A 15,090-nucleotide genomic window follows, 5' to 3' on the forward strand; every position below is an offset into this window, starting at 1 on the left:
AGGCTGTCTGCTGCTGAGAAAGGTAGATCCCAGAAGTCTGCACGCCTCTAGCCACAGGGCCCGGCGGAGATGCTTCCAATGCCACAAAATGTGAGAAGGTAGCATCTGACCTTCTATTTAAAAGCAAAAATTGAGACGCCTGGTAAGAGCACACACATATTGGGATAAAGCAGCAGGTCCTTCAAAAATGAGTGCTTCTGTGGACAGCTGAGTAATGATGACTCCCCCACCTCAAAGAGGTTCCCTGCTCAGTTCCCGGGGCCTGTACATTTGTTACCTGCTGTGTTTAGGTCGTAGCTCCTGAGACAGAGAAGTGACCCCGGGTGATGTCATCACAAGAGCCCTTACAGGAGGGAGGCAGGAAGGGCAGAGTCAGAGAAGGAGGTGTGACCACAGAAGCAGAGGTCGCAGAGACAGAGTTTTGAAGATGCAACACTGCCGGCCTTGAAGAAGGAAGCAGGGTCGTTAAGCCAATAACCACAAGTGGCCTCTAGAACCTGGAAAAGGCTAGGAAACTGATTGTCCCCCAGAGCCCTGCTGACACCATTATTTTAGCCCAGCGAGACCCACTGGACACTTCTGAACCCCAGAAATATAAGAGAATAAATCTGTGTTGCTTTGTGCCACGAAGTCTGTGGTCATCCGTTGCAGACATGATAGTCACCCGACTCATTGATTCACTGGCCTGTGTGCAAGGCTCCAGGGCCAGCCATGCTTTGTGGTGACCCGCTGCCCTGTGCTCAGAGCTCACCATCCATCGATGGGGGCAGGCTCTGATGAGGGATGTGAGGAGAAATACAAACACTGCCACGCATGGTCAATGTGCCCAGTGCAGCCCCAGTAGGCAAGACCCGAGTAAAAATACAGCAAATGCAGACTTGATCAGTAATCAGTAAAGTAGAGCTGAGTGCATGTACATATGTGCAGTGGGCTGAAGAGTGTCCCTCCAAATTCATGTCCACAGCAAGCTCAGAATGCGACCTTATCTAAGGGTCTTCAAGGTGAAATGTATGGGGCCCATAAGTTCAAGGACTGGCATCTCTTAAAAGAAAGGGGTCCTGGCTGGTGTGGCTCAGTGGATTGAGTGTGGGTTGTGAACCAAACGGTTGCCGGTTCGATTGCCAGTCGGGGCACATGTGTGGGTCGTGGGCCAGGTCCCCAACAAGGGGTGCATGAGAGGCAACCACACATTGATGTTTCTTTGCCTCTCTCTTCCCCTCTGTCTAAATAAATAAATAAAAGCTTTGCAGAGCTTGGAGCCCCCAGAAGCTGCAAGAGGCCAGGAAGTACCCTCCTAGAAACTTTGTTGGGGGGTGGGCAGTCCTGCCAATGCCTCGATTTCGGCCCTCTGACCTCCAGAATGACAAAGAAGAAAATTTCTGTTGTTTTAAGCCACCTGGCTTATTATAATTTATTATGGCAATCCCATGAAACTAACACAAAGGGGAACCAAAAAAAACAGGGAAATAAAGAAAAGTGGCTCGGGGTGAGATCACGTGAAATAGGGAGGGTGGGGCACAGGGGTCATGTCGGTTTTGCTCAAAAACTGCCAAATACTCAGTGATATGTGAGCAGCTGTGCTCCTAAATCACCCATCATGGAATGGGCAAACATGTTGAAAGAGTCTTCAAAAAATTCACTGAGGCCAAATGCAGCCTCTCACAACACTGCCAGCTGGTGCACTGATGCAGATGGGTTTCTGGAACACTCACCTAGTGGGGGAAGCCTGTACTGCAAGGGGCCCACTGTCCAGAAGATAATTCTGTTTTTTCTTGGGTCTCCCCTCATATGTATGTATGTACGTATATATGTATATATGTACATATATGTATATATCAATCAACCAATTTCAGAACCACAATCTGCCTGCTTTTCATGGAGCATTCACAAAAACTAACTACATCATTGGCCACAAAGAAAACCTCAGTAGATTCTAAAGAGTAAAAAAAAAACAAAAAACAAGCAGGATATTCTGACTATTTTGCAATGAAAGTAGACATTAATAACAAAAATTTGTAAAGACCTTTAAATCTGGAAAAAATTTTAAAGGCAAGTTAGTAAATACTTCTTGGATCAAAGGGGAAATACAAAGTGAGATTATAGAATTTCTTAGGAATAATGATAATGAAAACTCAACGTATTAGTTGACAGATAAAAGTTTATAGCAGGGGTCCCTAACCTCCATCCTTCTGGTCCAGTCTGTGGACACCACTTGCATTACCGCCTGAGCTCCACCCCGTATGTCCCCGCCCTGTGGAAAAATTGTCTTCCATGAAACCGGTCCCTGGTGCCAAAAGGGTTGGGGACCACTGGGTTATAGCACTAAATTGGTTTAAAATAAAAATAAACACATTCAACTCACACAACTACAAGAAGACAATTAAGTAAGACACACACACACACAAAAAAAAAAACAGGAAAAGAAGAACTAATGAAAATAGAACAGTATTTCATGAGTTATAAAACAAACTATGGAGAACTGCCCTGGCTGGTGCGGCTCAGTGGATTGAGTGCGGGCCTGCGAACCAAGGGGTCGCTGGTTAGGTTCCCAGTCAGGGCACATGCCTGGGTTGTGGGCCAGGTCCCCAGTAGCGGGTGCGTGAGAAGCAACCACACACTGATGTTTCTCTCCCTCTCTTTCTCCTTCCCTTCCCCTCTCTCTAAAAATAAGTAAAATCTTTAAAAAAAAAAAAAAAACTATAGGAGAACTAAGAAAACCAAAAGCTGTTTCTCTTTAAAAAGGAAAAATTTCTAAATTAACCCAATAACTAACCTCATCAGGGAAAAACAAAGGAGAAAATACAAGTGCAAAAAGCTGGAAATGACAATGGGAAAAGACCCATCAAAATGAAGAAAATTACAAAACATTCCTCTGTGCAGCTCTCTACAAACAACCTGGGAAACATAGATGAAATGAGGCATTTTTAAGAAAAACAGAACTTACCAAAAATTAGCCTCAAGAGCTAAATCTAAAAAGCTCCATTTCCATTGAGGAAATAGAGAAAATTGTTTAAGGAGCCCCATGTGCACGAAGCATGGAGCGCACCCAGGTGTTTCCACAGCAGCAATCTCCCAAACGTCTCTTCTCTGAGCCAAGAGAAAGAAGAAAAATGGGCACGTTGGTTTTGTGGAGTAAAACATTGATCACCTTGGCCGATAATGCACTGAAAATAATTACAGAGTATCAACGCAAAAATCATGAATAAATCACTAGCAAACCAACTCCGAAGCACATTCCTATCTGCGTATCATGACCAAAAGGGTTTATTTTACAAAAGGAAGGATGGTTCTCCATTAGGAAGTCCATCAATATACTCAATCCTGTTTTTAGAATGAAGGAGGGAGATCATTTGAACATCTTATAGAGATAGAGAAAAGGAATTTGGAAAAATCCAACATCCATTCATGTGAAAAACACATCATGTTGATAAAAACACAAAATGAAATAGGCAAAAACCTGTCAAGAAATATCCAAAATGTATGAGTAAAAGTGTAAAGCATTCCTGACAGGCCCAGAATGAGTCTTGAACAAATGGAAATACACCAGTTAAAAGAATTCAACATCATAGGATGTTAGTTCTCCCTAATTTGTACATTTAATGCAATTCCGGTAACAATGTCATCATTGGAGCTAGATAAGTTGATTATGAAATCCCTCTTGAGGAATGAATATGCAAGAATCACCAAGAAAACCCTGAAAAAGAAGAAAGGGAGGAGGGCCAGCCTTAACAGATATTAAAACACACCTGTGAACACCTCTCATTAAAGCAGCGTCACTCAAAGAAAAGCACACTGATGTCTCATTGCTCAGCTCTGCACACGGCAAAGCCTCACTAGTGTGACATGATACTAGTGACGATGTGGGGAAACTGTGGCATGCATTGCTGGTGAGAATGCAAAGTGGTCCACCCCCAGGAGGGAAAGGTGGTGATACCTGGCTGAATGCCACATGCATTTTCCCCTCTGACCACGGGACCCCACGACAAAGCATCTATCCCGCAGAAACCCTGGCAAAACCATGGAGAGATGTCTGCACAGCATTGCTGAGATCTTTTTAATAGCAGAAAACCAGAAACACCGGGAGATGGTGGAGAGGTGATGGAATAAATTGTCACCTCCACTAATGCAGAGTGCAAAGGTGAAGACAAATGGAGACTGTACGTACCGCCCTGGGGACATGGGAGCAGGTCAGTGGAATGTGTGTGGGATGAGCGTGAGTTTGGGGAGCCAGAGGGCAGATGGCCGTGGTTCAGTGATGACCATCCAGAAGTATGCCCCTCTGGGACATGTGCATGTGACCTTATTTGGAAAAGTGTCTTTGCAGTGGTCATCGAAGATCTGGAGATGAGATCATCTTGGATTAACTAGTGGCTCCTAAATCCAAGGACTTGTGTTCTCCTAACAGACAGAAGGGGAAAGGGGGACATAAAGAGGGGAGGGCGGTGTGAAGATGGGGGCAAAGGTTGAGCGATGGCTGTACAAGCCAGGGATCTCTGAGGACAAGTGGGGGTTGGCGGCCCCAACGCCTGGAAGAGGCAGAAAGGGGCCTCACCCAGAACCTTCGGGCGAGCCCTGCCAAAGCCATGATTTCAAATTCTGGGCTTTAGAACTGTTGGGAATAAATTTCTGTTGTTTTAAGCCACCAAGTTTCTGGTAAATTATCAGAGCGGCCAGGGCAGGTGTCGGTGGGTTGTTGAGATATATCTTTAAGTGACAAAAGCCAGATGGAGAAAAGTCCGTTTGGTGTGATACCACTTATCAGAGGGCAGTGAATAGAAACATAGATGTATACATATTTGTGTATATATATTCACATGCGTGTGTGTGTACATTTTGTGCACATGCTTGTACATGTGTATATATACTTATATATCTACTTATATTAAAAATAATGCAAGGAAAAACAATATTTCTTAAATGGTCACCTGTAAGGAGAGGGAAGAATAGGGTAGCAGGGCAAGAATCAACACTAGGCCCCTCTGATATACTTTGTCTGTAGGTTTGCCTTTGTACCCATGTCAATATTTTACACGATTATAAAATTTTAAATCCAAAATAAAATGAAATATGTATGTATCTGATAGCTGAACCACACAGAAAAGAAATATTCCGAGTTACTTTAAAACACAGTAATCTGATGACATATTCCTAGTGAGATACAGAGAAATGTCAGCTTTCAGCAACTATGTGCGTCAGGAGTCATACTGGTGCTGTGTCTGTGATATGGGACAAAGCAAAGGGGTAATTATGTGAGATTCTCTATTATCCTTTTTTTTAATCCTACCTGGAAAAAAATATCATCTACTGAAAAGGCCTAAAAACAATAACTGACCCAGCAGCAGTGAGCACCCCCGCCACCAAACGACCAAGTGTCACTGGAGGTGACCATTTCCCGGTCAGAATCGTCTATCTGGTCATGCAGGGTAGCAAGAAAGCCATCTCAGACTCCTGCGTCCATAACGTAAGGGCCCATGAGCCCAGCAGGAGAGGCTCCCCAGCCAAAGACAGGGGAATTTGAGCACAAATCAGGATCGCTAACTCCAGTGGGCTGAAGCACAGCGAATACATTGTAATCCATGCACTAATGGTATTTTTTAAAAATCCCCCAAACCAAAAGCAAATTGCTCGCCACTGTACAACACTACCGAAACAATCCCTTGTTTTTGAAACTGGACAATAAAGACAAGAATCAAGCATTTATCTTGCTTCTCCCACACAGACTATCACTGGGTAACCAAATAGATGAGGAACTTTCTCTTTCCAAATGTGTATCAAAGTAAATAATATTAAGTTTTGGAAAAAACGATAGAATTAAAACTATCATCATTTTGCAACCCTTAGTGAATTCATGGATCGAGGTATTGCTCAATGTCGCAAACATTACAGAACAGACATTACAAGCCGCCCGAAGGATGAGCGTATGAATGTCTTGCCGCCCATTTCCCCCCAAAGAAAGGGAAAACTGGAAAATGGACCAAGCTTCCAGATTCAACAGCTTTTTTCCAGTATTCATTTATAGGAAATAAAGTTCAGGGGAGCAGGAACATAATCGGCAAAGTCCAGAATGTGGGGACTAAGAGGACATGCACCCTTCTTTCTCCGACAAATGACGGGTGTGTGCGGGGAAGGGGATTGATCCTGCAGATTAAAAATAGACACAACTACAGTGAGACACCATTTTGCACCTACTAGCATGGCTGTGATTAAAATGACATTAAAAGTGTTGGCCAAAATGTGGAGACATCGAAACCTTCAAGTCCCAAAGGTGGGAATGTAAAGTGGTGCAGCTGCTTTGGAAAGCAGTCTGGCAGCTCCTGACACAGCTCAACATAGAGTTATCATATGACCCAGCAATTCCACTTTTAGTTTGAGACCCAAGAGAAATGAAAACATCTGTCCACAAAACTTGAACACGAACGCTCACAGCAGCATTATTCATAATAGCTAAAAATATCCACCTGGCAGATGGATAAACAAAATGTGGCTCATCCATACAATGCAGTATTGTTCAGCAATCAGAATGAATGGAGTTCTGACGCGTGCTGCCACGCGGATGAGCCTGGAGAACATGATGCTGAGTGAAAGAAGCCAGACACACGAGGCCACGTGCTGCAGGATTCCATTGATTTGAAATGTCCTGAACACGCAATTCCAGAGACAGAAAGCAGATTAGGAGTCACCAGGGGCTGGGGGAGGGGTAAGTTGGGCATGACTGGTAATGGGTGCAGGGTTTTTGCGGGGGATGATGAAAAAGTTTTACAATGGATTGCAGTGATATTTGCACGGCTCTGAATATACTAAACACTGTTGAATTATATGCTTTTAAAAAAGATTTTATTTATTTAATTTTCGAGAGGGGAAGGGAGGGAGAGAGGGAGGGAAACATCAAGGTGTAGTTGCCTCTCATGCGCCCCCTACTGGGGACCTGGCCCGCAACCCAGGCGTGTGCCCTGACTGGAAATCAAAAGGGTGACCCTTTGGTTTGTAGGCTGGTGTTCAATCCACTGAGTCACACCAGCCAGGGCTGAATTATATGCTTTAAAATGGTGAAATGTATGATAAGTGACTTCTATGTCAAGGAAGCTGTTACTCAAAAAAAACAGGTTGGTGGTTGCCAGAGGCAGGAGGTATGAGGTGGGAGAAATGGGTGAAGGGTTTAAAAAATACATAAAGATTTAAAAATCCCAATAAACAGACCATATTTGGATTCCACTGAGTTTAAAAAACAATGACCTATGAAACAACTGGAAAGGTGACCCTTGGACAGTTAATGACATTGAGTTGGTGAATGTTCGGGCGTGATAAGGGCAGGGGAGGCAGGTGGAGGTGTAGACAAAACATCACCCACGCGGAGTCCGTGTTGAAGTGTGGGACGGCTGCGTATGTGTTCATTTTACTATCTTCATACCTGTATTTTTATGTTGAAAATATGATATATATGTGTTTGTCTCTGTAATTAAATTTTCATTTTAAAAAATCACACATTTCCATTTTGTTCTTAAGGCAGATTAGTTTAATTTTATAGAAGAAATAGTTTCAAGCAATACAAATGACACAATCAGAACAGAGATGACTACTGATTAGAACTTATTCCCACAACAGAAGGTTACTGATTACAGCGGTGACAGTTCAGCGATCAGTGAAGTGCAGATGAAATCCCCTTTTCCCATCTCTGGACTACGACTGCGGACGAACACGGCAGAGTGCAGACTATCACACGGCACAGCGCAGGCAAAGCTAAACAGGAGATGAAACTACCCCTTAAAACGACAGAGCTTCACTTTCTGCCGCATGGGTGTTCGGCTTGCGGGGGTGCGGGGTGGGGGGGTGGGGGGGTGGGGGGGTGGCAGTCTTAACTACTCAAAAGCTGCAAAATCAAGTCATGAGTGAGAAGCCGCTCAGGCGCTCAAGTCCTCTTGCGTGACCGCCCCAGCTGTCACTGGCTATGTGCCCTTTCGGGACAGGACAGTAGGGGATGGGAGAGGGCCACCACAAGATTGCCTCAGAAAGATAGCAAAGCAGGCTTGCATTGGCTTCCGGGTTTCTTTTTAAAACCCTCGGGTGGGGAGGCGCTCTGACTGTACATCTGTGCATGCTGGGCAGTGACATTTACTGGAAACCCTTGCTGGAGAGCTTTATGCACAGGCATGGCAGGTTTCCCCCACAGTGCCACTTAATGGGGGGTGGCAGAAAAGTGGCTTCAACCCACAGGCCCACTGAGAGGCAGCTTCATGTGGCAGCTGCTGAAAAGAAGTGGCCAGTCCATGTGGCCAGGGGACTCCCCCACGGGAGGAGCTGTGCACCCGAGGTGTCAGTGACTTGCGCCCGCCAGCGGCAGACTGTTGTTGGTTCAAGTTTCCCAGCTGGGGCACAGAGAGGGCCTGCCATTGTCCTCGTGCGCTCAGCAATGCTGTCTGTTACGGAACCACAGGGCTTTGCGTGTCTCTATCTCTGTTGTGGGTATGTTCACAGAGAAATTAGCCCCAAAAAACAAAACAAAACAAAAATCCAGCGAGACTTGAGGCAGAAATACATAGCAGAAGACGACGACTGTGAAAAGCATAGAGGTTTCAGTCTTACCACCACTGACAAAGTCCATTGCCCGTGACAGGTCGCGTGTCAATGAAATGCTTTTACAAAATTCACTTTTAATAAATGCAAAAAGGAAGGTGGATTATACAAGGGGGACAATTACGGACTAATGAGAAGAGAGACGTTGATTAAAAGGTGGCATTTCCAAGGGAGGGGCAGAGAAATCTAGGACAAGGGAGTTCTCTTTGCTATTTCATGTGACCACCTCGTTTCCTTCTCCGAGGCCTCAGAAAGGAGAGTGCATTCCGTATACAATAAATATGCATGAGGCAAAATAGGTATATCATTTGGCATTTTAAGAGAATAATGGTATTTTTTTAATTACATAAAACATTTTTTTCATGAACTACTTCTAAGATTTGTTAAGAAATATTAGGTACATTCCAGTACCGGGGAGAAGGATTGTGATTTAAATCAGATGAATCAAACACTCTCCTGTTAAGTGACTCGCTGGGTAACTGCGGTTACCCGCGTGCGCTTCCTTCCACAGAAAAGCGCCTTCAGAGGTCATCACATCTATGGCAGAACCGCTGTCCGCATCAGCAGGTTCACGGACTGATGCGAGGGCGCGTTCCTAGGTCCCTTTCACTTTCCTTCATGACAGAGCAGTAGAACGGGAGCCCCGGCACCGCCTTCCTGGTCGGTCACAGTCGGATGGGGCGCACCGGAAGGGCGGGCGGCCGGGCCGTACAGGGCAGTGTGGACAGCTGCCGTGAACAGGCAGGACCCGGTCAGGGCACCAGGGAAACTGGGGGGGCACAGAGCTCTGTGCGTGCTGACACGACACAGAAATGAGGGGCTCTCGGCACACAGGCGCCGTGGGAGACAGGGCTCTGCGATGCACACGCACACAAGTGTGAGCGACGACTGAGCCCCAGGTGGGATCTTAACAGAACATGAGTGTGACAGTGGACAATGTACATGAGAAGCTGGTACAAGTGACAAGTTTAGCACAAAGTGTTTGCATTTCCGTGTCAGAAACAAAACCGGCCCCAGAGTTCCATTCTACTGCATGACAAATACTGAAGAACAAAATTTCAGTCTTAAAATACATCTTAAAGTCAGTATTTTCCTTCAAGGAAAAAAAGTACTATAAATAAATTACAATACAGTGAATTTGCCTGAACTCACTTCGTTTCTGTCTTCCAGCCTTTAAGTCAAATAAAACAGCGTAAAAACTGTACACTCTTAACATGATAGTTGATCTTTTATAAAATAACTTGTCTTCAGAGATGTCAATTTCACAACAAGGAAAAACCAAGCCCTGTTGCCGTCACTATTATAAAATATATATGTATAGATATGTGTTTTTTTACAAAATGTGTATATTAATAGCTTTGCACAAATATTTTAAAGACAAATTTAGCTATTCTAAGAACTTCATGAAAACAAGACAGGAAGATAAATACTTCACGTGTACAAAGCACTACATCAAACATCATCGGCGGGCAGAGGAGGTACATTAATCCTTGGTCTTGTAAAAAATGCTATCTTCTCCCTGGGATTGGAAAGAATTACTGGTTAGAAGCTGCTACAAATGCATCAAAAGCTGCTAGGAGGCTCTCAATATCAATGACAGCCTTTCTTACTCATAGAACAAATTGAATTTAAACCGGAACAACACACCTGTTGAATATAGAGTCTCTAAATTTTAAGGGAAGTTACAAAGCCCCATGAAGGCAAGGATTTATCTCTAGTGCCTAGAACAGCAGCCGGTATATTGTAAATAGTAGGTGCTCAGTAAATATTTGCTTTATTAATCCATCAATGAATAATAGCTATACAAATGGAGTCATTCTACATGATAATTGAAGGAAGATAGTTAAGCACTTTGTTTTTTTTATGATGGGGATGTGAAAATTCAGGGTATAAAAAAATTGAGAGTATAAGTTGGGTGCGTATTATTCAGCCATAAAAAGGAATGAAGTCCTGAGACATGCTACAATGTAGACGAACCTCAAAACCATTGTCCTCAGGAGCCAAGCACAAAAGACTACGTAGTGTATGACTCCACTTACATGAAATGTCCCGAATTGGCAAAACCATAGAGACAGAAGCAGATTGCAGGGGGCTGGGGGCTGGCGGAGGGACGAATGGGGAGTGACTGCGTAACGGGTACTGGGTTTCCTTTTATGGTGATCGAAACGTTTTGGAACTAGACAGAGGCGATGGTTGAAGGACACTGTGAATGTTCCAAATGGTGTGGAATTGTTCGCTCTAATTTTTTGTATTTTATCTATTTATTTTAGAGAGAGGGGAAGGGAGGGTGAAAGAGAAGGAGAGGAACATCAATGTGAGAGAGAAACATTGCACGTGCCGTGAGCAAGGACCAAACCCGCAACCCAGGCCTGTGCCCTGACCAGGAATCAAACCAGCAACCTTTCGCTTTGTGGGATGACGCCCAACCCACTGAGCCACACCAGTCAGGACTAGAATTGTTCACTTTAAACGGCTAATTTCCTGCTATGTGAATAGATTAGGGAAAACTCATCTATGCTATTCAGATTCAAAACAGTGGTCACGCTGCTGCGGGAAGCCTGAGGTTGCATTGTCTGTGGTAGTTCCCGGAACTAGTCCACAGCTACGATGCGCACACTTGCCAGGAAGCACAGTGTGCTGCAATCAGAAGGTAATGAAAAAGGCCGAGGGGCTACATAGGTGTACATATAAATAAATGAATGTGTCGTTTACAATAGGAAACATTTGGAAAGAAGTGAGGTTATAAAGTAGAATATTCATGTATATTATATCTACTAGGTGAGCCACGACAGCCAACAAACATAACAGATTGTGTGGCAACACAGGCTATCTAATTTAAACAAAGCTAAATGCACAATTGAACCCACATTATTATTACAAGTAGCATGCAAAAAAGTGTCTAGAAAAAAAGATCAGAAGAAAACATGAAAATGCTAATAGCACTGGGGATTCCCGTTTCGTGGGTTTTCTCAAGGCTTTCGTGTTTCTGATGACAAGTAAGACGGTAAAGAGCGGGAGAGCGAGGCCTACGTCCTCCCTACCTGAACGTCTGCACTTGGATGGGCTCTTTGTGGTTCTGCCCACGCAGCTGGCAGACCCCTTTGGAGGCCTTCTTCAGCATCTTCTCAGCTGCCTGTTCTTGATGGAAGTCAAGTTTGGTCTGTCTTGTCTGCAACAGCAACGTTGGATGAACAAGACGTTTTACTACCACTTTTAAGGAAGAATGAATGAAACCACTCTCAACTCTGGGGACCCAGAGGAGGACCTACTCCCCCCCAGGGAATCTTCAGAGCACCTGCTCAGGGTCCCTGGGGTCATGGCCTCACAGACGCAGGACACAGAACATCCCATCACAAAGCAGGGAGTGAGGGTGCTGGCAGGGAGAACCCCAATGCGCCCCTGTGTGGCAGCTGCAAAGCATCCAGATATGCGTTGGTGCTGCCCGAACAGAGGGAGAAACCCAGCTCCTTAATAGGAGTGCCTCAATCACTCAAGTAGTTTTATCATCTGAAATGTTTACTTGTGAGCCACTAGCACTGAAGCAAAGGGCAGTGACGGTGTGGCCAGGCCCTGGGCATCTTACCTGCCTCTCTGCTTCCTTCAGCAGACTCCGGAATCGCTCGTCACGCAGCACCCAGTGCGGGAGGTCAGTCTGGCCTCGGAGCTGGGCATCTTCTAAGCGCTGCCTCAGCTCACGGAGGGTGCAGATCTCCTCGTTCAGCTGCCTCTGCCGAGTTCTCGATGCCTGGAGGTCCAGCTCCAGGTCCAGAGAGGTGCGGGCCATGAGTTCAGCCAGGGATGACCTGCAGGACTGCAGGGGGCCATAGCCATGAGCACGCGTGCTAACCAGGCATGTGGGCACCACGTGGCCAGCAAGCTTGGGCCTTCTAGAAGGTTCTCCCACAATTAAAGAACACAGGTGAACCAGTCGTCTAAAAGATCACCTTTTTATGGTTTCTAAAAATAACTCCCAGGGTAAGTATAGATCCCATAGTAGCTTACGCAGCACGCACCTGCTTATAGCGAAGGGTCCGTCTTTCCAAAGTGTTTCGGACAAAGGGGGACTTCCGGGGCAGTGTTGAACTGTCGCTGTCACTGCGATAGAGCTGCACCAAAAAGAATGCGGTTCACAAACACTTTCTTGGAAATTCAAGATTCCTTCTGTTTGCACTCTGAATTAGATTATTTTCTTTCTCCTCATAGGCACTCAAATGTATTTATGAATTACAGTGCTTTTACCAAGATTCCTGGTTTCAGTTACAAGACTTTTAAGTAAAACAAAAGACAAAGAAAAACAAACCAGTTAAGCATACCAAGACTCCCCGCTCCCCGCCAACCCAGCCCTCCTTCATGTCCATCAACCGAACCGCAGGAACTTTCTAGGCTAATTGAGTCCACAAAATTTCTGTTCCACCAATAGCAAGTGTGACTTGATATGATGTGTGATGCTCATGAAAGCCAGCACTGTCCTCAGCGCTTGGCACTCTTCGTCATTGTCATCTGCTGTGTTTCTGGTTTTGGCAAGAGCTGGAAAGAAAGTGCTTTCCAAAAGCGAGCCTCGTTCCTGCAGCAGGGCACGGCAGCGGCCCTCACGCCCGCTCTGCCAGTCAAGGGGAGAGGTCTGCCTTGGAAAAGAAAAATAAATAATGCCTTCTTTATGGGAGCCAAGACATCATGTATTTCATTTGGTGGCGGGTTCTCGCTTCAGGATCAATGTGAATCTGTGTGAAAGCCAAAGTCCTGGCCTCCGTGGCCTTATTTTCCACGCCAATTAACCCGGAACACTCAGGCAGAGCCATGCCGCAGTGGCGGCCATGCCTCCTGACCATGATAAACATATATGAGAACAAAGCAGCCTCTGACAGCGCCGTCAGGAAATGCGTGCTTTTAGGCAGGGCACCAAACGCAGGCAGGCACTGGAAGCCTTCATCCGGGGAAGGAAAGGCTTTCCTCGTCCACCACCTCTCTTTCGCAACGAGCAGGCTTGAATCCGCTCCACAGTGTTTGGCAAGAGTCTTCGGAAGGCCCGAGGATGGCCTTCGAGCTAGCGCCTCCAGCCGCCTGATTCATCAGCACTGGCTCGCACAGGGTTGAATCCTCCCCCGCCGTCCCCCAACTTTGATAACTTCTGTCACCTCTCTGAATTCAACATCATTCGATACAAAAATCCACACGTTACCGCAGAATCTGTACATATTTAGAGAACCCCGGAAAATGACTGTCCCTGAGCCTCTGAGCCAATGCTGAATTTACAGCCCTGTCAAACTGAAGTAGAACTGGAAGGGCAGGTTGGGGAGTGATCTGTTGAGACTGTATGACCTCAGCGAGGCTTTCCTGATGACTGTTTCCCAAAGTGGTATTTCTGTGTACCTGACATGCCATGACTTAGGAGGAAGAAACTGGTTTTCTTATTCAATCTTGCACTGAGGTCCTGTGGGGAAGGCGCTTCCCACTGCAGAGCAGACAGAAGCAGCAGGGCCAGAAGCCCAGCAGAGGAGCTGAACCCTGACGGGGAAGGAGTGCCTGGGCTTCACTCTGTGCCACCCAGGGCAGCCGTGAGCCAGACACCTCACTTCTGCGCAAAGAAAAGCAGCAAGTCTCACAAATGTGACAGAAGGGCAGCCTGGGCCCCTAGGTGCCACCTCCTGCTGTTCAGTGCATGCAGTAAAGGATTAACATTGCCCCAAGAAAGGTCCTTAGCCAGCTCCTGGGAGGTCACCTGGAAGGCCCTGGAATGTGCTGCCTAAGTGTCTTTGGGGACCTTGGGCCAGGCTACATAGTCTCTGTTGACAATGTGATTTATGGTAGGGACCTCTGGCCATCAGCTTGACCTCTGGAGGGCCTGGAGACCACAGTCAGCCACTTCAGCCACGTAGCCATGGACTAGGACAACATGGCCAAGCCCACAGAAACCCTGCACACCAAGGCTCAGGTGACCCTGCCTGGTGGGCAGTACTCTGTGTGCGCTGCCACCTGTCACTGCTGGGAGAGATACAGGATGTCTGCACAGCTCTGCTGGAGAGACCGACCGGAACCTTATGCCCTATGTGCCTCTTCCTTCTGCTAACTTTGGTCTGTACCCTGCACTGTGAACAACCGTGATCACGAACACAATCATGGCTCTGCCCTAATGGAGCCAGCTCCTTGGCATCCCCTTCAACAAGTCCAATTCAGAGCAGTGGGAAGGGTCAAAGTTCTCCCCAATCCAATGTCCCTTTCAGGGCACTGTGTCAGAATCATTTATGCTTAAAAATCCCTTCTCTGTCCTCGTCTGTGCTGTCACTATCACACTGTCGTTGCCTGCCAACCTCCAACAAGCTGTCCCTTCTTTAAGGACCACAGGGGATTGGGCCTCCCTCTCCAGTTATTCAAGGTTCTCAACCCTGTGAGCACGCTACATCCCAGAGCTCCGATGCCCAGGCGCCCGGCATGACCAATGACAACCCCTGGGGACGGAACCCAGACACTGGCATTTGTGAAGGCCCCCAACGTGACTGCGCTGCAAGGAGCAGCTGGGCT

The 15,090-nt window shown here is 46.2% G+C and overlaps 1 protein-coding gene across 8 annotated transcripts in view; it reads right to left on the reverse strand.

Annotated features, from left to right (window-relative positions):
• Positions 1-7,488: 7,488 nt before the first annotated feature.
• The window catches only part of WWC3 (WWC family member 3), a 100,245-nt gene continuing 92,643 nt past the window's right edge, over positions 7,489-15,090 (reverse strand). For all 8 annotated transcript variants that reach the window (XM_053917224.2, XM_053917223.2, XM_053917220.2 and 5 more), the window contains 4 exons: positions 12,585-12,677; positions 12,155-12,382; positions 11,613-11,740; positions 7,489-10,090 (listed from right to left, as the gene is read on the reverse strand). In XM_053917224.2, the coding sequence (XP_053773199.1) occupies positions 10,024-10,090; positions 11,613-11,740; positions 12,155-12,382; positions 12,585-12,677 (516 nt within the window). In that variant the 3' untranslated portion in view covers positions 7,489-10,023. The remainder of the gene's footprint in view (positions 10,091-11,612; positions 11,741-12,154; positions 12,383-12,584; positions 12,678-15,090) is intronic.

The sequence above is a fragment of the Desmodus rotundus genome, chromosome X (genome assembly GCF_022682495.2).
Source record: "Desmodus rotundus isolate HL8 chromosome X, HLdesRot8A.1, whole genome shotgun sequence".
NCBI lineage: Eukaryota > Metazoa > Chordata > Mammalia > Chiroptera > Phyllostomidae > Desmodus > Desmodus rotundus.